This window comes from Macrosteles quadrilineatus, unplaced genomic scaffold (assembly GCF_028750875.1).
Source record: "Macrosteles quadrilineatus isolate MER2022 unplaced genomic scaffold, UCM_ALF_1.0 Scaffold_8__2_contigs__length_117827958, whole genome shotgun sequence".
In the NCBI taxonomy this organism is placed as follows: domain Eukaryota; kingdom Metazoa; phylum Arthropoda; class Insecta; order Hemiptera; family Cicadellidae; genus Macrosteles; species Macrosteles quadrilineatus.
The window spans coordinates 95,244,705-95,269,456 of record NW_026542601.1 but is presented as its reverse complement, the minus strand read 5'-3'; the positions used below and the strand labels follow the sequence as shown (position 1 = coordinate 95,269,456).

The 24,752-nt window shown below is 35.5% G+C and overlaps 1 protein-coding gene across 1 annotated transcript in view; it reads left to right on the top strand.

Annotated features, from left to right (window-relative positions):
• Positions 1 to 24,752, top strand: part of LOC128999405 (uncharacterized) — a 38,762-nt gene that overhangs the window by 10,408 nt on the left and 3,602 nt on the right. Inside the window, exons 2-6 of the mRNA XM_054425902.1 lie at positions 12,750 to 12,821; positions 14,424 to 14,467; positions 15,576 to 15,662; positions 17,722 to 17,866; positions 24,352 to 24,587. Of these exons, the coding sequence (XP_054281877.1) occupies positions 12,750 to 12,821; positions 14,424 to 14,467; positions 15,576 to 15,662; positions 17,722 to 17,866; positions 24,352 to 24,587 (584 nt within the window). The remainder of the gene's footprint in view (positions 1 to 12,749; positions 12,822 to 14,423; positions 14,468 to 15,575; positions 15,663 to 17,721; positions 17,867 to 24,351; positions 24,588 to 24,752) is intronic.

The following is a 24,752-nucleotide window of genomic DNA, read 5'->3' as shown; positions in this document are numbered from 1 at the left end:
GAGTTCCCAAACTGCAGCGATGACACCTGTTCCTGTGTTATCCGAGTAGATCAGGAAGGCCGTGGCTGATATCCATTACATACAGGTCTCATCATTCTGGGTGGTCTTGATCGACGCTCCTCACCCCCTCTCACTCTACCCTCGGGTTCAATTTTTTTTTCATAATCACCGGAACCCTAAAATCACCGTAGGTCGTTACACCCTTTAGGGAATTTCTTCTGGATCTTTTTATGTGGTTCCGCATGAACGGTTTTGCCCTTTTGTTTCCTTCAAGGAAGTTTCTGGGTAAAGTCGTCGCCCGCTTCTGTATCGGTATGGTTAGTTATGTTTGAGGGTTTATTCGTGTTAGAATATTTCTTTTGTAACGTTTTCCAACGGAAATTTAGGGAAATGGATTGTTGGCACAGTGTAACGTCAATCCTTGGGTTGTCATAGAATGTCATTTCTTGACCCCACATTAAGTTTAGTTTTGAACAGTTATATAACCTTAAGTGATTGTAGAGGTAAAATTTTACAAATTAGCTGGACTTAAAATACAATAAACATATAAATGTGTTTCTAAATACTCGAACAAATCGTTTAAAACTAAATATCCGACCTAATTACAGTTCAAATTGCATCTCCAAAAAGGTCCTTACCACCTTGTGGGGAAAAATGGCAAAAGACAAAACCCCTGTATAATACTCCTTCTCGGATTCATCGACTGAAGTGTTTAAGTTGTAAAGCATACTTTGGGATAAATAAAGAGAGAGAATGTTGCTGTTGGTTGTCAAAGACTCGCCACCCACAGCTACTGGATCTGTTTGCAGAATGCTTACCAAGCTGATCCTATTCTAAATCCCTGCCAACATTTTACCATTGTTTTGACCACCACGACTTGCATTGTCGCCTGTCTGGATCGCTTTCCAATCCTTCTCGATCCTGTGCTGACAATATTACAAATCAACCAGCATATCTTATTGTACACTTCCCAATATATGTTATCTTACAATATTACTGGCGCGCAGTTTTGTTAATGCGAATGTTTTGCTTCATTCGAACTACTTTAGTTTGAATCCATGGTAACCATGAATGGTTTGGGTACCGAGTGGTAATAGTGCTCGCCTTCAAATCTGAAGGCTGTTGGTTCAATGACAAGTGATGTTGATTCTAATTCCAGATGTCATTTGGTTATCTATTCATATTAAACAAAAGATCGACGTTTGATTTTAACAAGTTCAGAGGGCGGCCCGGTTTCTACAACAAAACGCAAAGAAATTTTAAACGCGTTAAAACACACGAAATAGCCGAGGTGATTGACAGCCTTAAAGCTTTTTGTTACGTAGTTTGTTTAGTTATACATGCTCATGTATTTTTTAATAATCTCTACAAATTATAAAAGTACCACAAAACATCAAAGAGGTTTACACTTTTATATAGTTAATCGCATCCAACCTGATCTGATCACATTTGACACCGCGCTAACTACACAATTTAGGTAATTATTGTTGAGGATGACAGATCCGATAGTTTACCTATTACAACAGTTTTGTCACAACAGACTGATAAGGAGTGTGCCAAGGTCGCAGTGATAACAAGTAGTTAAGCGCAGTCAGCTGTACAATACAGTAGTGATAGACAATCAACACCAGACGCTCTCAGGGACTCACGGTTGTTAATTTGTACTCACATACACATAGGGAGAGCATGAATTGATTGCAATTTTACAGTACATCCTTCCTGTGTAATGCTTATCCTTCCTTATACATAAATTGTTGGTTGATTGTTAACGTAAAAGAATTTCTAGAATGGAAAGTCCAATTTCTTCGTAATGATTAAATCATTCTAAAAAGCTCAACACAGTAACTGAGAGGACAGAACCCTGTATTAAATTGTAAGATAGGGAATAGGGCAGACACTTTCACAGACAGATGAAAGTTTCACAGTGATCAAATGAACGTTTTAGTATATAAAGCCTAAAGCCTTTGGGTGAAGGATGTGGAGACCTCTTGGGGGTTAATGTGTTTCTTCTTATTCAACCAACTTTGAAATGACCTCAATTTAATTAGTACAACTAATTGTAAACATTGCTTTGCTTGTCCTTTGGTATTAAGTTAAAATTAAATACTAAAGCACAAGTATAAAATGTACAATGTACCATTGCATAAAAGACATTGAGTCAACATCAGCGTACTCAAACATTACAGTACCAACACAAAACATTTTTAAAGTAAAGCAAACTTAGGATTTTAGATTAGCATGAAGAAGTGCACTCACAGTAATGTGTACACAGTATTTAGTAATTGTATGTGTATTTAAAAGTGTGTATTGTGTTCATGATGTACGTAGTGGAAATAAACATATTTTTTAAGTAATCAAAGTCAATGACCCTGTTACTCAATATGGTGTTAGCTTCGTGTGGTTGAAATATAGTTGTGTACCAACAATATCCAGATTGTGGAATTGGGAATTTTCTGTTTTCAAAGAACGTGGTCCATCTATTGGTAGTTTTTTTTTTTTTGCCACTTCTGTCTTGTCAACCCCTCTTCATCCCATAATTTGGTTGGTTTTATGGCCGTGGTAAAATTCCAACAAATATAACTGTAATTGTAATTGTAGCTCTTCGTGGTTACAATCATGTACATTTAACTTCCACGCATCTATGACGTCACCAAACGCTACGCATATGTGCAAACTTGTTCCCCAATGTCTGGACATATGGTTGATCTATCGACAGGTCGACAGCAGCGCTGCGGTGGATAACTTGCGCAACCTATCCTTGAGTTACATTCCTATAGTCAATTACTCCCCATGTTGGGCTCTTTCTATACCACTTTTACCTCTCAAATTTGGTTCCAGACGCTCTCCCCCGTTCTCAGAACCCCATCATAGTTGCCCCAGGGCTCCGTTTTCGCTTGATTCCCACCACGGGTTTGAAGAGTTTTCTTGACAGTGAAATTAGCGCTCGAGATAACCTGCGAGAGGAGAGATGATTTCCGATACAGATATTGCTTGCGAAAGAGTTTGGTCAGGGAAGAGCATTTTTAGTTAGTTACTCAATAGGTCCAATTCCATAATCCAATGGCCAATTAATCTGTAGAAATGTATTGAGACGGGTACCTATTTTCTGCCTATTTTACCCTGAATATGAGTAAATGCGTATCTTAATGTAGGATTGTTTGGATCTGGTAAATTCATGTATTCTACTCATTAGTCTAAAGCACAAATGCTTCTACTGTGTCTCTTCTCTCTCAGTCCTGTATTGAAAGGAAATTTTGAAGATGTCTTAGCTAGCTACCAGCTACGACTTGGAAGAGAGAGCTTGGCACGACTAAAAACCTTTTTGACACTTACACTGTTGACAGTCAATGTTCATATTCCGACATCCTAAGAAAATACCTCCTGAAGCAAATTGTTTTGCACGTATGGCAAGGAGTTCTAGTCGTCGCCAGATTCCCTCCATCATGTTTTCCATTAGTCCCCCGCTGCGATGAGATCGGGTCGCATTTCGCACTTTGATGGATGAACGGTTGATTGATTGATTGTTGATTAAAGGTGATTGACCCCCGGGCTCAAGGACAATCAATATTGATTTGCATTCAGATTAGCAAACCAATTTACACTGTCTAATTTGTTCAGAATAATTTGAGTCAAAGTAAATAGAAAATGAAGCCTGTATTAGTTGTGGCATGCAACAAACTCGCAATTCAACTTGGCGTTGTCAATGATGTGCGACTTCATAATCGGCCATTGTTTTAAATTCTACATCGGCCCCTTGACACATCAGGGCGTCCGCGTACAGGGCTTGGGGTGAACGTGTGGACTTGCGCGTGATGTGGCGTGATAGACATCTACACTCTACAGTGCAGTAGATGAGTACAGTACTGACGAATTCTTCCCAGTCTGTGTCTATATAGCGCTTGGCACTTCAATTATCTAGGGCCTGAGATGAAACGCTAAATTGTGTTTAGTTTGTATCTAACACCACTTACGTCCCACTCCAGGACTGAGTTGAATAAGTGAACGTGCATGTGTTTAGTATATGACTACTGATGAATTCTTCTCAGTCTGTGTCTATAGCGCTTGGCACTTCACTTATCTAGGGCCTGAGATGAAACGTTAAATGTAGTTTAGTTTGTATCTAACACCACTTACGTCCCACTCCAGGACTGAGTTGAATAAGTGAACGTGCATCGTGTAGTATACGACTACTGATGAATTCTTCTCAGTCTGTGTCCATCACTGAAATGTGGCATCCATCCATGTTTTATGGCTTTATGCAGCGATTGCTGCTACCTTAAAGCATTGATTAAAGGATAAACAACATCGGGATCCATTCAGTTCTCTATAGACTTAAACGGAGGGATGGATTGAAGCTCTTAAAGTCAGAATTGCACGATGTCTTATTTCCCTAGCTAAAGCAAATCTTGATGCAAAATTAGAGCATTTTGATCGATTATTTACCAAAATGTACTTAGTACGAACATTTTGTCACGATCCAAGTGTGCGAAGTATTTGTAATGAGGACTTTCGCCTCATTTCTTATTTTTGGTATCCCTAGCGTAAGAATTATTGAGCGGAACATGAACAATTAAAATTAACTCTTAAATGGAATAGAACCTAAAAAAATTACGTTCGTGATTTTCCTTTCGCAACCATCACGGATAGACTTTGCACTTGCATTCCAGTTGTAATCGTCCATTTATCTTTTCTCCATTCAAAATACCTCGGTCTTTAACATTTTCTTCAGTCAGCAATCAGCTGTGTCAGCCCAGAGGCGGTTTGGCCAAGGTCTACGCTACAGGAATGCGCCGAGCCACACCTTCATTCTTCATTCTTTGCCGCGCGTCTTCGGCGTTCGCTCGCTCCTCTGCCTGTTTGGAAAGCTGTCGTCCCCGTCCCAGCGTGGTCAGGTGCCCTGTATGGCCATGTGGATCACCACCATGTATGGGGCTTTATGGTGGCCGACTCAGGGGAAACTACTGGAGAAATGTTCTGTTGGAAAATTTAATGATTCTTCATAGAAATTTAAAATTTGAAATTAGAGTCTACGAGTTCATTATCACCTTGAACATATACAAGAAACACTTAGCTTTGGGTACATTTTGTTCATTTATGAACCATGATAGTTTTAATTGACTACTCGATTCCCGTACCTAGGACGGGCTAACAGCTCGTTATTCCTAATACAGCAGCGAACTACAGTAGTTGCGTTTTGATGAGTATGAATGTTGGGGAGTGTGGGGTGAAAAAAGACACGACTTATTTTACTTTACTGACTAAAATTAGTGGTTTATTTAGCCTTGGACAATAATCAGTTGGAGCTGAGTCTTCTGGCTACTAGCAGGCGAGCACTGTAACCACTCTGCTAGGCCTACTCAGTTATGTCACAAATAAATAGTCACATATAAGTTAATAGATTTCCTCGGATCTTGGTCAATAGGTAATTCGGATTAGAGAATGAGAATCGACTAATCTGCTTGTGACGTAATTATAAAGTAAAATCGTGTTTGTCCACCATATACCCATTTCAAAAACCCCATACTCCAATACATAATCGGTTTCGCTTTGCCCCTTACCGAACACCTTCGTCGCTGGAGGACCATGTTTTATGGCCAGGTTTATGGGCTTTGTTGAGTTTATGGTGACATAAAACGTGATTAGGGGAAAATAAATACAAGAAAACGCGTTTTGACACCCGGACTCGGGCCACACGATTTGAGGTTCTGGCTGTTTAAATATTCTGGTCCGATAGACTTGATGACCTTGACTCTGACTCTAGTCATCCGGAGATTCGAAGAATTAGGGACCATGCTCAAACTTTTGTAAATAGTTACATAAACACGATGATTTTGTTCGAGTTAAGAGATGAAACCTAAACAAATGTGTATCAGATTTAAATTACAAGGTTATATGATTCGAAATACCAAAGACTTATAAGTCGTAAATTAATTTTAGTGGTGCATTTGCATGACGCATAAAAATCAGCTGATTATATCCCCTCGGCAATGTCAACCATGCCAACTCACAATGAGTAGGCCTTCAACGACGAATCAAAATACTGAAAGCGATCTACTATGAAATTATTCTGTATGGTTAGTTACTTTAATTTAAATTATACTTTGTGATATTACTTTAAATACTTCTATTGATAAAACTCAACAACTTATCGAATGTAATCTAAGAAGTAAGGAATTTCATCAGATCTTTTAGCGTTTTTAAAGATAAGTTTCCCAAATTTCGGTTGTTTTGTTTTTAGTCTACTGTTCGATCCCTGTTAAAAATTGTCTAAATTTAATATACATACTCTCTCATTTCAAAACCCAATTGATGAGCACAATATTAATACCAAAATTAAAGAATTTCATATATACATTTTGTGTTTATTTTTAATCAGTATAAGTTTACACTAACACATTTTTCTAATCATCAAATTAGAAAAAATTGCAACCTCCTATAAACAAAATTATAAATGTTAAAACCGGATTGGATGTAAATAGTTTTTAAGAAATTAGCCGATAAACCTAAACAGTAGTACCTTCGATTACAGATGGAATTAGATATTCTATTCCCATGTTAAAATTGTAACCAGTATCATACACGTACTGTAGTTTCTTTACAATGTGCTGCTGTCAACTTGATTCTGTCGTATAAACCAACTGTTCAACTGAACTTAACTGAAAGGCCAACTGTGTGTTAACCTAACCAAATTTTACCATTTTATAACAAAAAAATAAAATCTAATTTTAACATTCGCTTAATCTGTGGGTGACTAAATCAAGGTATTTAGTCTATGATTCAACCATGTTCTATTTGAACAAATATTTGGCTAAATTGGCTACAACTAGCCCATGTAGATAGGACGTCTTCCTTACCAACAGGTCAATGCTAGTACTGTACCTATTCATTTCGAGCTTTTAATACGGAACAAAATATCGGTTTCGGTGAGTAACTTGCAGCTTCATACCTACATCACTATCTTACGGATTCAGAGCTTTGACTATTCAATAGTCAATAGTCAATGATCAGAGAAAGGCACTTTATCGTTGACGTCTCAAAAATCAAAAAAGGTTATGAGTCATGAGAGATTCACACAACTAAATTTTACGTTCCTAGTCAGTTATTCAGGGATCCGGGAAAACGAACGCCGCCCCCTTATCAGCACGCCCTGCAATCAACCTTCTGAGAAACGGTGCGTTCCGAAAATTCGTACTCTATGTTCTGGCGGGAGGCGACAGGAAGCGGATATGCTGACTACTCCATGGCGGTCTGGAGAAAGGGAAGGAGCGAGCATCGCGGTATTTGTTAGGTTAGGTTACGCAAGATGAGGCCGCGCAGGGCTGATTGTGGTGATTCACAACATGAATGGCCATATTGTCAGCCTACTTGCGAGTGGGATCTCGGCGCTCAGCATCCACGCCGCGCAAATAGCAGGGAAACATAAAGGTGGACGATTCACTGCTTTAATATTAGGAGTATACAACGGAATTTACATTGTTTGCTGGGTAGCCAATGTCGTTCCATTGAAAGTGGCAAGGGTTGTTTTGTACTTATTCGATAATTCAATCAAATCTTTATGTCAACGACACATACTTAGGCGCGTATTTGAAACATAGACACGAGAGAGAGTAGTATGGATTTAGATGGCCTGTGTAGCTATTTTACTGGCTAAGATCAGCAGTTTCTTTAGCCAGGACCATTTTTCCAGTGAATAAGGGAGGATTAGCTGAGCCCTAGACCAACGGGAAACATTGTCAGGGGAGACGAGTATACTGATAATCAAGGCCGTAGCCAGGACAAACTTTCCTGGGGGGGGGGGGGGGTCAGGTTAGTGGAGGTTCTAGGACCTTGTCAAGGGGGGGGGGCTTCTCCCTTCCAATATAAGAGGGAGGTCCTCTCCCGGAAAAATTTTATATTTTTAAAAGCAGTTTGGTGACTTTCCAAAGCAATTTTAAAGCCTAAAACTGTCTCCAATCGTAAAAATACTCTCATTTCACCAGTTGTTTGTCATAAGCAAGTAGACATTTACAAATTTTAATTATGACGATTGCATTCACAAATTTCAAAACATAATATAGACTACGGCCATATCCTCCTAAAAGAAGTTTAGTGACTTTCTAAAGCAATTTTTAACGTCTAGAACCGTGTCCCAAATCCTCCCATTTCCCATTTTATTTGTCATGAACAAGTAGACATTTTTTAAACTAAACTATGACGATATCATTCATAAATTTCTTACCATACTGTAGGCTACGGCCATATCCCCCTAAAAGCCGTTTGGTACTTTCTTTATCCCTGTATCCCCCCTTGGAACCGCCACTGCTGTAGTTTCTATTTCATAATTTAACTTGGAACTTGCACTTTTTGAACCTAGTGTAAATTTTTACTACTAAAGTAAATTTCGGGATTCGGGGCCTTTTAGATAATACTATATAGACTTCTAGGTAATATTAGACTCGCATTCAAATTATAAGCTTGCTGGTTCAATCAAGAGTGAGAACAATTCAAGATGTCATTTGTCATGCCACGGAATAAAGCACACAAATAAAATACATAACAAACATATTGATTTTTACTTCAATAATACCTGACTGTTGGGTCGCACTTGAACATGTCTTGAACATGTTTAAAACGAATTTATCATGGATCACCATGCTGTATCATTCTTTATTCATTGATTACATCGAAATGATAATGAATCCATTTGCTTGAAGGTTTAATATGTTTTAAACATGCTTAACAAAACAATGGCATCATTTGACACGGCTCTTTACCGCCCATGATTCTAATTTTATACCTGAGTAAATATTATATCATAGGTCACTTGTGGCAATAAAATGCACCGTGATACAATAATTCGGTGAATATTAAGTTATGTATGAAAGACGGCTGGAGAATAATTATTATGCATTATGCAAGTGTTAACAATAATTTCTCACGGGCTTTCTCCTGCGTGACTAAATATTCTCAGATGTGAAATTACGTAGTTTCTGTTTTGTTTTCTATTATTACGAATTCAAGTTATAAACAAGTATTTTTTCTATGAATAACCGCTTCAAAATACTTTTTTATGACAATGCCATTGAACTAACCTTTGTTTTTAAACGTTTCATGTAATGTAAACCCAATATTATGTTAATTTATGGATTTACAATTGAATTAATTTTGTTACAACTACTTAAAATCTTTGTGTAACCTTGAAATGTTATCCAGCACTCTTGGGATCTGAGTGGCTATTATTATCCAAGTCCTTGATGGACAAAACACTTTTCTCAGAGTTCGTTCGAGCGTAAACCACGTCGCCAGTTATAGACATAGGTCTTGCTTATCACCTTTTGTATCTAGTTTATTGTCAGCGCAAGACAGCGCATCACTCAACAAACATTGCGCAGATGTCTGATGTGATTGCGCAGGCGTATTGTTTACCAATCGTGTTAGCACTGCTTCGCCCACTGCCTTCTAAATAGGCGTCGCCATTCGTGGAGAATGCATTATTGTTTTATCGTAAGAAAAGTTTGAGAAATATTGATAACTGATCGAAAAAGACGTCAGGAAATCTAAGAAAACATTTGGCATAAGTGTAATTTATCTATTTTGATGATAATATGAAGAGGAAGTGGTTCCTGTATGTATGTGTTTGTGAGTGGGTTATCAAATAAAAAACAAGTCTCTTTATGTTAGTGCATTACCAAACCGATGGATGTATAATTTCGAGACTGAAGTCCGTAAAAATATTTGACCTAGAAGCTTTCTGTCATATTACCGACTCTAAATTGCTTAGGGGATTTCCCTCGGGCTTTCAAAGTTCTGAGTTGGGAGAGAAATAATATTGATTTGCATACATTCCAATAAGACAAACTAAGTTTTATCTTTTGAAGTCATTGAAAATTATGACTGTTATTCGTTTTAAAATAACGCGTAATGATTTGCAATTGCTCGAATTCGAGCAACAGGTACACTTGTGTTTAAAATGAAGCAAATATACGACCTAAACATAGTACAAAGGATAAACATTCGTAGCCTACGATGACCACTGATCAAATAATACAGAGAAAGTATTATACGCCACTACCACTGGTGGGGGGAAAATACCACTGATCGGATATGTATTTTACAGATTTTATTTATGTAATCTAAATTAGGTTATAACGAATAATATTTAACTTATGTGATTGGGAATTTAAACAACTACATGAATCAGAAGTTTTAAGGTTTATCTAAATAGGTTTATATGTAGATGAGGGCGTATTATTTACTTTAAACAGTGTAAGTGAACTTTTGATCCTATTGTGGAAATTATTTTGGAAACGTTTGAGTGTGTCAATGTCAACTAAATATAACCACATTTGTTTGATAGCAAAGATTGACCTTATGTAAATGACAGTTAAACAAACAAAATAAACTGTTTTAACTAAACCATATTTTAAAATTAATGTTTATTTGTGTAATTGGCTATTTATTATCAACACATCACGCGGTCTACCACTGAGTTTAAACAACGCATTCTGATTCTATAAATCCCAAAAATTTAATTCTATTCTATTCTAAAATTTGTATTCTAAAATTTAAAACATTTGTGATAACAGTATCGTGCTGGCAACATACTTGATCGTCATGCTGTATTGATCAAACATATTAGCAACGATTTGGGGAGATTGCCTAAGTTTAAGCATAGATAAAACATACAGTAGTCCCTTATTTCCTCCTAGTGGACTATATGTTTTATCCATGGTTTAAGTTAGTATACATCAGTTCAAGTAAGTAAGTCAAAGTAGTTTTTTGCGTTTTCGTTTTACTAGAAAATGCCTAATTCGCTTAACAGCGCCATACTTAAAAGATTTTAGAATGCATCCTCAAAAACTGCCTGATATTTGTAGAAAATGAAGACGAGCAATAAACGCCCTAAACACACGAACAACTACTTTAAAGGCAATAATTTGAGATAATTAAATGTAGAACACTTGCTTGAAAACAATTTTCATATGTTTCATGTACAAAATTTAAGAAAACATTCCTTAAGGTGAAATTCCTTAAGGTGAAAACTATTCGTGAAATTCTCTTCTTAAAACAGTCAAGTCTTCCTAAGTCGTCAGCTAATCAATGGATCCATGCAGGATTAATTTCATTCCTGCCTGACTTACCAAATCTAGCCAAGATTGAGAAAATGTCGATTGATCGGGTTCAACTGAACTGTTGGTTCATCAGATTACATAAGCAAACATAGAAAAAAACCGACACAAAAGGATATTTATGTAATGTCTACGTCTTTACTTATGAAACTTGTTATAGATGTTGATAGTTCTGAGACAAACTAATAAGGTAAATTGATGCAATAGTTATACATATCTATAAACATTGTTTTAATTCATTGATTTATTAAAAACCATGAAACGTGATCGTTCCGCTCAACTAGCTATCGCTGCTATGAAAGCAATCCTAGTTATAGAAGATTTTTCAGTGACAGTTATAAGAGTGGTAGGGAGGTATTTTGATTTCATATAAGCACGTTTGAAGCGTTTTATAGACATTAAATTAACACTGTGCCGTGTGTACGTGCTCAACGCTCAACGGCAAAAACACATTCATTCTCAGTATTTGTGTGCTAACAACTAAAGGTTACTGGAGAAGATATTTTACACCGCAATGGCAATACATAGTACATACGTAATTAAAGTTGGCATAACCGTTTAAAACTCCAGAATGAACGAGACAGTAATTTAAAATTCTCCTATCTCGTTCACCTTGAAATGCCTCATTACAGTGGAATCTGGAATCTGAAGACGTTTAAAACAAAAACGACTACAACCAGTCCAAAATCCACGGATTTGTAGTTCCTCGGGCTATTGGCCGCCGCACCTCTCTCTACACACTACGCACCTCTACACACTACGCACCTCTACACACCGATACCAGGGATCTACGTACAGGCTCGACGAAAATAAGAGGAGTCGGAGTAATATTTATGACACTCACTTTGAATATTCTGATCAAACTTGGGCAGATGCCAGGTACGGTCATCAACGTGGAAATAAAATTAATAGGCTTCGGATTGGGCATTTCTCGGGAACCGGTTATGCTTGCTAAAGTGGCGGCATTCCGCTTGGGGTTGGTTGCCGCATTGGATTAGAACGTTTCTTGGTTTTGGTTTCACGATGGTATCATGGACGCCGGTTTATCGATAGGTTGAAAATGGTGTAAACACTAGTTTAATCCTTGTAATTTGACGTAGGTTGGCACCAGCCTATTCAGGCTACCAAGAAGTCAGTAGCTTTGTGATGATTTGAGACTGCATTTAGCTGTACATAGCTTGATGATAGATTTTTAATAAATAATGCCAACTATGTCTACACCACCCTATGTGCGTTTCGTGATTTAAAAGTGACTGTTGATCAGAAGGTAGACACGATTATAGTATTAAGCTGGCATTTACACAATTTTTGGTTGTTTTAACCTAACTGTATTTTAATAGGATTAAGAAAAAAAATGTAAACATCTAATAAAAATGCATAAACCAATATTAGGCCGAACGGGTTTAGCTAAAAACAAAATCGTACCGAAAGGTTTTAACATTTATTTTGTAAAATGGTGTAAATCTGGCGAAATAATAACAAAATAGTAAATATCTAAACGGGTGGCCGTCGGGATGTTTCGGCTCCTTCGACAACAAATAAGTCTAAGTCTAAGTCCAAAAAGAAAGAGATTTCTTTGATTTTTAATTTTTTACAGCTAGGATCAAAGCCTTGCTAATTTAGTTTTGTTTTATGTTGTAGGTAAACACCTGGTGCTGGTTACGGATCCTGAGAAGGGAGGGGACTACGCTTTTGACAACCCTGGCTTTAAAGGTTGGTATGATATAAATATAAATGTATATTCACGTTTGTAAACCAAACTTTGGTCATTCAGTGGCAGTTTCAGCTAAAGCCACTAAAAATACATTTTTTGTACTCTCAACCCCACTCATTTTCTTGTGTTCATTAAAACAGGGTATGTTTTCTGTGGTAAGGTTAACATAGTTCTCAAATCATACAAGTGATTCAAGTCAAATAACTCGAATAGTTTATATTACAGTATATGAAACTATGTTTACCTCACCACCTCACCCTGACCAAACATATAGGTACTGTACAATGAAATTAGTGTAACCATGAAAAGTGCCAAGATGAGAGTTAATTTTTACATGAAATTGGTACCTACTCTGTAAATATTCCTCCTATAGACCTATTCCTCATATTCGGATTTGATTTTAAATATATATTTAAAATACCCTGCCGCAGCAAACCTGCAGACTAAGCGAATTTATATTTTTACCTGGCTAGATTTCTACTAAAATATCCCTGAAAATTGTCAGATTTATTTCCTATTTAAACAACATTAATTTTAATGAGTACCTAGGTTTGCTGCTACAGGGAAGGTATTGAGGTGTGTTTTTATTGAAATGTTGATAGCTTAGTATGAAATAAGACAAAATTGCCAAATTTGATTAAAATATATCCATAAACAAGCAAACTTGAACAGTTAATTTATCACACAAACATAATAGGAATAACACGGGAATTTTAAATTATTTTTTTTAGTTAACTCCGTAACCATTACCAAACAATAAAGTTTTTTTGTTTACGCTTTTGAAAGTAACATGCATTTTGTTTGGGAAAATTTAGTTTTTGGTTTTGTTGGTTTGTTTTGGTTGGTGTTGGTACCAACATTACAAAAAAGTGAGGTAAAAAATTATCATTTTGAAAATTATTACATGTGACACATTATTGTAAAGCTGCTGTGTTTACCAGGATTACAAATTTTCAATCAGAACAGAAAAATGTTTAGCGGTTTCAAAAATGCAGGGTATTACATCAATACTTGAAAAATTCACAAAAAAGTATTTGAAATGTCTTCTTTGTATGTGATTTAGGGGGAATAACTTCATTTCACATTTCTAAGTGAAAACGTACTCCTGTAAAAGTATGTGTACAGGTGGGCTGTCACACCCTGTTCATTACTGTGTTTTAAATTCAAGGAATATAAATAATGAACAAAAAGTATACTTATAGTTCCTATTAAAAGGGGTATTGTCAGCATTATACAATAAAATTTGTAGTTTGCAAGTATAGCATATTATCTGCATTATGTTTCATTTGCAATTTATTTTAGCAAACTCCCCACATTACCCCACATTAAATTGAAAAATTATGGAGAATAAATTTTGCAAATTTGCCTACTTCTTACTTAGATACAAACATTTCAATAAAACACACTTTATTACCTTCCCTAAAGCAGCAAACCTAATAATCTTTGAAACAAATGTTATTTGAATAGGAAATAAATCTGACAATTTTCAGGAAATATTTTAGTGAAAATCCAGATAGATGGGAATCTGCGAACTGCGTAGTCTGCAGGATTGCTGCAGCGGGGGTATTTAATATTTTTAATGATTATTTAATTTTTTCCAGAGGGTACACCCATTGGTCGAACAGCTGCCAAAGAGGAAAATAAGGTAAGAAGTGATTATTTTTATCAAAGTTTTTCCATGTGTAATACGCATTGTTTGTACTGAAGGTACAGTAAGTTCCATAAAATTATACTAGGCGAAACCTGTCAAAATGAACGGTTACTGTCGAGGATTCAAGCAAAATCATTTTACTATCAGTCTATGATAAATAACTACATTTTTTTGGAACAACTTGGGTACATACAAACATACAATCATAATAATCAATAACTCAAATGAAAGCTGACCAGTATTTCACTGAAGGTTCTGAAATCTAAACATGGAAAACATAATTTTAATTGAACAATATATTTAAAATTAAATTCCATATCCGAGAAATAATCAAATTTATCTATATTGATTGAGTAATACAGTATCAAGAAACATAACTGATTCAAACGATCAATATCTCAAATGAAGATGATAAATGTGATGAAGGATGACAGTGGCGGTCCCAGGGGGGGGGGGAGGGGAGGGATATCCCTTCCCCGAAATATTTTATATTTTATTAGCATATAACATAACATAAATACTATATAAGCTTGAACAAATTTTAGAGCTCAAATACGTTTAAAAATACATTTTAGGCTATAAATTCCAAATTTTTCCAGGGGGGGATCCACGGACCCCCTTTTTTTCCTGGGGGAAATTCCGTACCCCCAGACCCCCCCAAAATGAAATCCTGTGACCGCCACTGAAGGATGACATCCTTTATTTCTAGAAGTATTTTAAAACCAAGACATATGAAATAATTGAAATAATAAACGGTATCAGCAATCCAACACATACATTCTCCCGTTAGCTTTCCAACAACCAAATGTTCATGTTCATGTTTCATAGGTAAGCGGTGGGAGCAAACTATGATATTTTAAAGTTAAAATAACAAACATTGCAATAACTTTTGAACCGTAATTTTTACAGCAATAGAGGGTTGCACCATATTGTTCAGAACTATAAGGGTAATAATATAAAAATTGTAATCAAAACCGGCATATTTTGAAAATCCAGTTCTCCGTTATTTTATTTTCTCCTTTTATAAAATATGACAATCTATATAAGTAGTTTATCAAATTAATTCCTATCATCAGATTTATAACTGATTCAATGTCTGTAGCTGCTGAAATGGCAGAACTGGGCTCCGCTTGCTGGTTTGAGTGGCCCTGGTGGCAAACCACGAGCTTTGGACGACTCTTACGTTGGTGTGAGTATCAATCAATAACATTTTGTATTTATCTATACAAGCATACTGTGTATTGGTTATTTATAAGTAGGTATTTTTATCCTATGTTTGTTTATTTGAATGGGTTCTAGCGTAGCCTCTAATACAAAGCCTCGGCTTTGGTGTGTGGCAACGTCACCTTTTGCCATACTAATAATAGAAATAACAAAAGTGTAAACATAAACATTGGGCAGACACTCCTTTATGAATTAGTGCAACGGCTGTTTCGGTTTGCTGGGAGAGCGATGTTGCCATTTTTTTCTTATCCCGGTCTTGTATTAGAGGAGGCTATGGTAGTAGGCAATAGGCATATAGTTTAAGTTTGTTCAATAAAGTAACATGATAAAAAACCATATAGAAAAACCAGCAAGTAAAAACTACTCTAGTCTTTCTCTGTAAATTTTACTTATATCACATTATGTGACATTTTGGTTTTACACATTTCACACAATTAATAAAGGGTTAAATTATAGCCATTGTAGTGAAAAAATCTAATGGAAGCATCGTTTGAGTGTTCAGTATCAGATCCCATGGCCAGATCAGTACTCTACGTTGTGGAAAAACATACTTTTCTCTCAGGGCTAAACTCGTAAAAATGTTTGTGGATAAACTAAACTAACTACCGTACTAGAGTTAATCTAAATCCATTGAAAAATGTTAGAACAAGGTATATTTTTTAAAACCTATTGACAAAAAATATTTTTGAAATTGAATAAACATGGTTACAGGGATACCATCTAGATAGTAGGGATATATCTATTTAGTGTTTCAATCTGGTTATATAGTTTCACTTTTTCAATATCTTGTGAAGGAAACACCAAAACATCAAGTAAAATTATCTTGACACACAATCAACCTAAGAGTCATCAATCAAGGGCTTTTAGCTATCATATCAAGTCTAGTCCCTCCATTATAACTCATTACCCACATCAATTTTATCCCAAAGCCAAAGGAACAAACAAAGACAAAAGTGAAGGTTGTTCAAAAAATCTAACACGACCTAAGAAACATATTTTATTTTGATGGGTTCAAGCTACGTTTAGAGATCCTGTTATACACCGAAAGAGTAATAAAGGGGGTACCCTGTTGTACAATGTACATGACATAATTCCCATAATTGTAAGTTGACTATTGGATACAGTTGTTGTATTAATAGTCAAAGGTTATGGTTACAGCCACTGCATACTATCCTTTCAAGTGTCATCTGGTTTGTTAGACATTTCACTGACAACAACTAAGACCAGCATAAGTTAACAAACAACTAAGGCTGCAAATTTTGTAAGATATTTGCTGTAAACAAGGAGACAAAACTTTACTTTAAATGGCGATAACTCGAATAAATTTAATGACACATTCAGAGCAGTCAACCTAGGCCTTTTGTACCTAGGAAGCTGTGAGACAGCACCGGTGTGAATATACCAAAACTGATTTGATCAATTACAGCAGGTAGATACAGAAGTATAGACTCGGTATTATAAACCAGTCATTGCTCGTAAAGTCGTCACTGGTTTCACCTAGTGACCAGTTAGTAGATCTATGATGATGAGTTGTTGTAAGGGGTGAGCAAAAATGGGAAGTCACCTGATAGGTACAGAGCTAGTGAGGGAGATAATGAGATAGTCCTCAGTAGAGCATTTCGTTTGTTTTGTAATTTTTTTCAGGCAATGAAGGACATGTCAATTTAGTTTAACAAAACCACAGAAAATATACTACTATTACCTATTTTAGTATTAGGTTTAGTAGTATGTTTTCTGTGGCAAAACCTACAACTCACAGTTAATGGTGCTAAAAGTGTTAACCTCAAACCTAAATTTCCAACTTCATTAAAATAAGATTTTTTTAAATGAATTAGTGACAACTTTTGACTCCTTGTAGGCTTGTATTTTATTAGAAATTCCTAAAAGTTGGGGGGACCCAGGTCCCCCCCCGTGGGCCCATCCTACGGGACACCTATGCAAACCCTGGTGTGTTGTAGTAAGCTAATAATCTAATCTAAAAATCCTCCCTATCGGGGTTCTACAACTTGATGGTTATGTTACAGCAGCCACTAGTCAATGTGGTGCCACTGAGGAGCCATGACTTCACAGGTCTCGGGTTCAACATCTGTGGCAACATGAGGGATGGAATCTTCGTTAAAGACGTCCTCCACCGAGGTCCTGCCTCCGAGTCTGGTCGCATCGCTCCAGGTGGGCAAGAAAATATTTCCATAATTCTTTGATTCTGTTTTTCAAACGGTCTTTTAATCGATCTTTTTTCTGCAAGGAATTGTTATTTCATATTTTTTTTAAAACACTTTTGAAGAGTCACTGAAATCTGTACAGTATTTGTAGCATGTTTCTGAAATCATTCATTGAGGAACAAAATTGTCTGCATTATTGTGGGGGCAGTAAGAAACGTCATTCTTAGTTGTCCTTGATATTTATCCTGTCTCTTATTTTCCATAAATAGCATCTTTTCATAAACAGCAATGTGTATATAAAAATTAAATCAAAATAAAAATCTTTTTAATATGGAAAACCATTACCCCTTTAAAGAGAAGAGAGCAATACTTGCACTATTATCTCAAAATGATTCTCTAGGTGAAGGGGGTCATTTATTTTGTTTTTTGGATTATCACTTGTTTCAGGATATTCTTTTGTAATATAAAACCTGGATGGAGGTTATAAGAAATTTGTTTGTTTGTTTATTGTGTTGCTGTGAAGGGATTTGAGGCATTAACCCTGACCAATAGGGTGTTTTAAGAAAATGGTTTTAGTGTTTTATAATAATACAGGAAAATATTGGTCTAAGCCACATAAATTTAAACGAGGGGACCCATGCTCAAACTGCACATTTTTATAGGGCTCGATTTTGAGTCAAAATGAATAATGCAACACCCTATTATTTTCAGAGATTATTTTGTTTGAGACAGTTATTAGGTGAGGTGTTTCGTGTTATGTGTCCGATGTATAAAGGTTGACAACCTCATTTACGGATGAAAAAAACAATTTTTTTAACGTTCCTACCTGAAGATGTACTCCTAGCAGCATAAAACAGCTGTAGTTATTCATAACACAATGATCAATTGACGTAACAGTAGGTAACCTAAACCTTTTTAATTTTGCAATATCTTGATCCAGAGGCTAATCCATCAGTTATTAGGTGAATAAAACTACTACAGTATATATTATCATAGATATAACATACTCCCTTAGTAGATTTGTCATCCATATGGAACAGCTGAAGCCAATGTTATTGTTAGGTACCTAGTTCTGTACGTGACACTGCAGAGGTCGTGTTTTGATTACAATTTGTTTCTTGTTATTTCAGTAATTTAAAACCATGTTAAACCATAAGAAATGGTCAAATCATAAACAATAACTGATGGTCTCCTAGTTATACAGTGTGGTATAAAAGTCAGCCAAATCTTCGTGAACCACTGCTAGCGGCAATCTTCGTAGCGTTGCCTCTTTTAATACGGCGGTTTCGCTTCTTATAAGGTTCTGTAATCATTGGTTCTACTAACTAAGACCTTGAATTAGATACCAAAACTCGACCTATGCTGCTATGTAAGAACTTTGACTACTCGTGGACCGTTCCCCTTAAGGGATAAAAATCTGATAATAGCTTAAAAGAGTAGACATTTATGGCTATTGAGTGAAAATTTAAAAACGTACGTTTTCATGTCCCTGGCCTTTTACTTCGTATATACTGGATTTGTAGTTTATTATTATGTGTTTTAATATTTTTTGGGACGGGGGCAACATGTTACACACATTTATTTGGTTTTAAATAGGTTCTAGGTATTTTTTTCGTATTTTTAAAGTCTCGAAATTCACGACCATGACGTGTCCCTAGGGTACATTTTCCAACTTTCACGCTGTTTTTAGACTAATTATTCATGCCGAAATATATAAAGCCATATTTTTATGTCATCAATGGTTATTAAACTTACAAAAAAGGAGCATATTATAATTTTATTGTCATTACAAACTGACTACCATGACAAAATAAGTCTGTCCCTCGATTTGGCATCACGACCATTTGGGAAAAAATTTCAACTTTGGAGCACGACAGTGGCAAGCCTGGCGTCGATGGAGTTAGTTGGTTTTAGAGACTAGTTCGGGGTGTACGTCAGGATTGTAGTGCCGGTTGTTTCGAGTTGAAAGAAGGAATTACAAGATTAATAAAGGAAAGATTGTGTTTTTTGTAATTTTGGTGTGTCCATGACCGTACGTAGTCATTCGATGAAGTAGACATGGTGTTAATTTTTGTTTATAAGATATTTTAATTGCTAGATTAACCTATAAGTCCACTTTGTATCCTCGAACATGAGGCGCAGGGCCACCGCCAGAAGAGAGCCAAATAACACGCAATTTCACGACCAAAGTTTCACGACCATCGCGGGTTTTTTCACGACCAATCCAACATTATGGATTATAGTGTGTTTGGTCGTGACAATAACTTTAATATAATTGTAAATTGAACAGTTTAGTTCAATTGAAACACATATTTTTATTATAACTAATAGGATAATTGAAGGATTGTTTGGAAAGATTTAGATTATCCCAGACAATTCACGACCGTACCGCTTGTCCCTGACCATCACGTTTATAATTTCTATCCTAAAAATTTCAAAAATTAAAATATCGTCATATTTCAATGTTTTATACATAAGAAGCACACCTCTATACAAACATAACAATTTTTCGGGTCTCAGGTAAGTTTTTTCGGAGTTATACAAACTTAAAAAGATTTTATTGGCTTTTTTCAATTTTTTGAGTTTTTTTATTTTTTTCTAGAAAGACCAAATATACCAAAAGCTCAGTGACCTTTTTATTGTATAATGGTCATAAAAGTAAATTAGTTTATAGCAAAACATAGTTACAAAAATAATATTAGAGTGAAAATTTAAAAACGTACATTTTTAGGAAAAGCACTTTGCAAATTCTTTTCCCCTTTTTTCAAAACTTGTATTATTTTTTTTATTTCATTAACATTTGAAGTTTCATAAAATGTCCATGGTAACGCAATATCTTTGGTAGTTTCTTTTTAAAAGAGCATCTTTAGTTGAAAAACACAAAATCCTGTCACGACCATAACGGACGTTTAAATGAATATTAAAAAAAGTTAATATTATTTTTATAACTATGTTTAGCTATAAACTAATTTACTTTTATGACCATTATACAATAAAAAGGTCACTGAGCTTTTGGTATATTTGGTCTTTCTAGAAAAAAATAAAAAAACTCAAAAAATTGAAAAAAGCCAATAAAATCTTTTTAAGTTTGTATAACTCCGAAGAAACTTACCTGAGACCCGAAAAATCGTTATGTTTGTATAGAGGTGTGCTTCTTTTGTGTATAAAATATTGAAATATGACGATATTTTAATTTTTGAAATTTTTAGGATAGAAATCATAAACGTGATGGTCAGGGACAAGCGGTACGGTCGTGAATTTTCTGAAATAATCTAAATCTTTCTAAACAGTCCTTCAATTATCCTGTTAGTTATAATAAAAATATGTGTTTCAATTGAACTAAACTGTTCAATTTACAATTATATTAAAGTTATTGTCACGACCAAACACACTATAATCCATAACGCTGGATTGGTCGTGAAAAAACCTGCGATGGTCGTGAAACTTTGGTCGTGAAATTGCGTGTTATTTGGCTCTGTTCTGGCGGTAGCCCTGCACCTCATGTTCGAGGATACAAAGTGGACTTCTACGTTAATCTAGCAATTGAAATATCTTATAAACAAAAATTAACACCATGTCTACTTCATCAAATGACTACGTACGGTCATGGACACACCAAAATTACAAAAAACACAATCTTTCCTTTATTAATCTTGTAATTCCTCCTTTCAACTCGAAACGACCGGCACTACAATCCTGACGTACACCTCGAACTAGTCTCTAAAACCAACTGACTCCATCGACGCCAGGCTTGCCACTGTCGTGCTCCAAAGTTGAAAATTTTTCCCAAATGGTCGTGACGCCAAATCGAGGGACAGACTTATTTTGTCATGGTAGTCAGTTTGTAATGACAATAAAATTATAATATGCTCCTTTTTTGTAAGTTTAATAACCATTGATGACATAAAAATATGGCTTTATATATTTCGGCATGAATAATTAGTCTAAAAACAGTGTGAAAGTTGGAAAATGTACCCTAGGGACACGTCATGGTCGTGAATTTCGAGACTTTAAAAATACGAAAAAAATACCTAGAACCTATTTAAAACCAAATAAATGTGTGTAACATGTTGCCCCCGTCCCAAAAAATACTAAAACACATAATAATAAACTAAAAATCCAGTATCTACGAAGTAAAAGGCCAGGGACATGAAAACGTACGTTTTTAAATTTTCACTCATTAACTATTTTTAATATTCATTTAAACGTCCGTTATGGTCGTGACAGGATTTTGTGTTTTTCAACTAAAGATGCTCTTTTAAAAAGAAACTACCAAAGATATTGCGTTACCATGGACATTTTATGAAACTTCAAATGTTAATGAAATAAAAAAAATAATACAAGTTTTGAAAAAAGGGGAAAAGAATTTGCAAAGTGCTTTTCCTAAAAATGTACGTTTTTAAATTTTCACTCTAATATTATTTTTGTAACTATGTTTTGCTATAAACTAATTTACTTTTATGACCATTATACAATAAAAAGGTCACTGAGCTTTTGGTATATTTGGTCTTTCTAGAAAAAAATAAAAAAACTCAAAAAATTGAAAAAAGCCAATAAAATCTTTTTAAGTTTGTATAACTCCGAAGAAACTTACCTGAGACCCGAAAAATCGTTATGTTTGTATAGAGGTGTGCTTCTTTTGTGTATAAAATATTGAAATATGACGATATTTTAATTTTTGAAATTTTTAGGATAGAAATCATAAACGTGATGGTCAGGGACAAGCGGTACGGTCGTGAATTTTCTGAAATAATCTAAATCTTTCTAAACAGTCCTTCAATTATCCTGTTAGTTATAATAAAAATATGTGTTTCAATTGAACTAAACTGTTCAATTTACAATTATATTAAAGTTATTGTCACGACCAAACACACTATAATCCATAACGCTGGATTGGTCGTGAAAAAACCTGCGATGGTCGTGAAACTTTGGTCGTGAAATTGCGTGTTATTTGGCTCTGTTCTGGCGGTAGCCCTGCACCTCATGTTCGAGGATACAAAGTGGACTTCTACGTTAATCTAGCAATTGAAATATCTTATAAACAAAAATTAACACCATGTCTACTTCATCAAATGACTACGTACGGTCATGGACACACCAAAATTACAAAAAACACAATCTTTCCTTTATTAATCTTGTAATTCCTCCTTTCAACTCGAAACGACCGGCACTACAATCCTGACGTACACCTCGAACTAGTCTCTAAAACCAACTGACTCCATCGACGCCAGGCTTGCCACTGTCGTGCTCCAAAGTTGAAAATTTTTCCCAAATGGTCGTGACGCCAAATCGAGGGACAGACTTATTTTGTCATGGTAGTCAGTTTGTAATGACAATAAAATTATAATATGCTCCTTTTTTGTAAGTTTAATAACCATTGATGACATAAAAATATGGCTTTATATATTTCGGCATGAATAATTAGTCTAAAAACAGTGTGAAAGTTGGAAAATGTACCCTAGGGACACGTCATGGTCGTGAATTTCGAGACTTTAAAAATACGAAAAAAATACCTAGAACCTATTTAAAACCAAATAAATGTGTGTAACATGTTGCCCCCGTCCCAAAAAATACTAAAACACATAATAATAAACTAAAAATCCAGTATCTACGAAGTAAAAGGCCAGGGACATGAAAACGTACGTTTTTAAATTTTCACTCATTAACTATTTTTAATATTCATTTAAACGTCCGTTATGGTCGTGACAGGATTTTGTGTTTTTCCACTAAAGATGCTCTTTTAAAAAGAAACTACCAAAGATATTGCGTTACCATGGACATTTTATGAAACTTCAAATGTTAATGAAATAAAAAAAATAATAAAAGTTTTGAAAAAGGGGAAAAAAATTTGCAAAGTGCTTTTCCTGAAAACGTACGTTTTTAAATTTTCACTCTATTATTGGTATACAAAGTCTCAAGACTTTATCTGGAAAAAATATATGTAACCGTTCTCTGGGACATTTCTACCACACTGTATAACCAAACAGTGTAGAGCAAAATTCATGAAAATAAACCGAAAATAATAGAAAGAAAATTTTGGCTACACTAGTGATCAGTGTCAACGCACGTGAACTAGACACAAAAAACAAGCTTCAAAATGTACAATGGGATGAGAAGTCTACTTGTGTTGCTTAGTCTAACGAATTTGTTGGATTTTTGTATTCGGCAAATCGACCCCTAAATATTTATTTTTACAGGCATATTGGGTATCAATTTAAAGTTAAAGCTCTTATCCTCTATATGCCTTTTGCGGGTTTGGGTAGTATCCCGGGAAAGCCCTTCATCCTATAGGCTTTTTTTTAAATTTCAGTTTGTGCTAAATTCTGTTGTTAATCATCTGAACTGAGTGGGTAGTTTGTAGTCTTCTTTAGTTTACAAGTCGTCCTGTACCTGTTTTATCTGTCTATTAAGTGTATGTTAAATGTTATTACTTCACTGAAAATCTCATAGAGCAATAATACTTCACAGAATAAACAAAACCAAATGTTTCAGGTGACCGAATCGAAAGCATCCGAATCAGTTTGCGCCACATGGTGTTTGAAGACGCCTTGACCATCTTGTCGTACGCGTCGCCCTACGAGGTGCAGCTGGAGGTGGAGAGTCCCACATCCCAGTCGTCCTCACGACCCGCAACTCTGCTGCGAGAGAAGAGAGGCGCGCCTCCGACACAGGCGGACCGCATCTGTCATCCGTTCTACCGCAGCCACTCCATCACTGACCTCATGAAGGTAAGCAGTAGTGGTAATCAGATGACATGCATATCCTCAAATGTCCTGGGTTCTATAATATTGTTAGGTGTAACTCATGGCAGTCACAGAATAACTCAGAGTTTTTTACGTTATACGATTTAGCAAATATTTTAATACTTAGGCCTACTCAATAAAGTTGACATC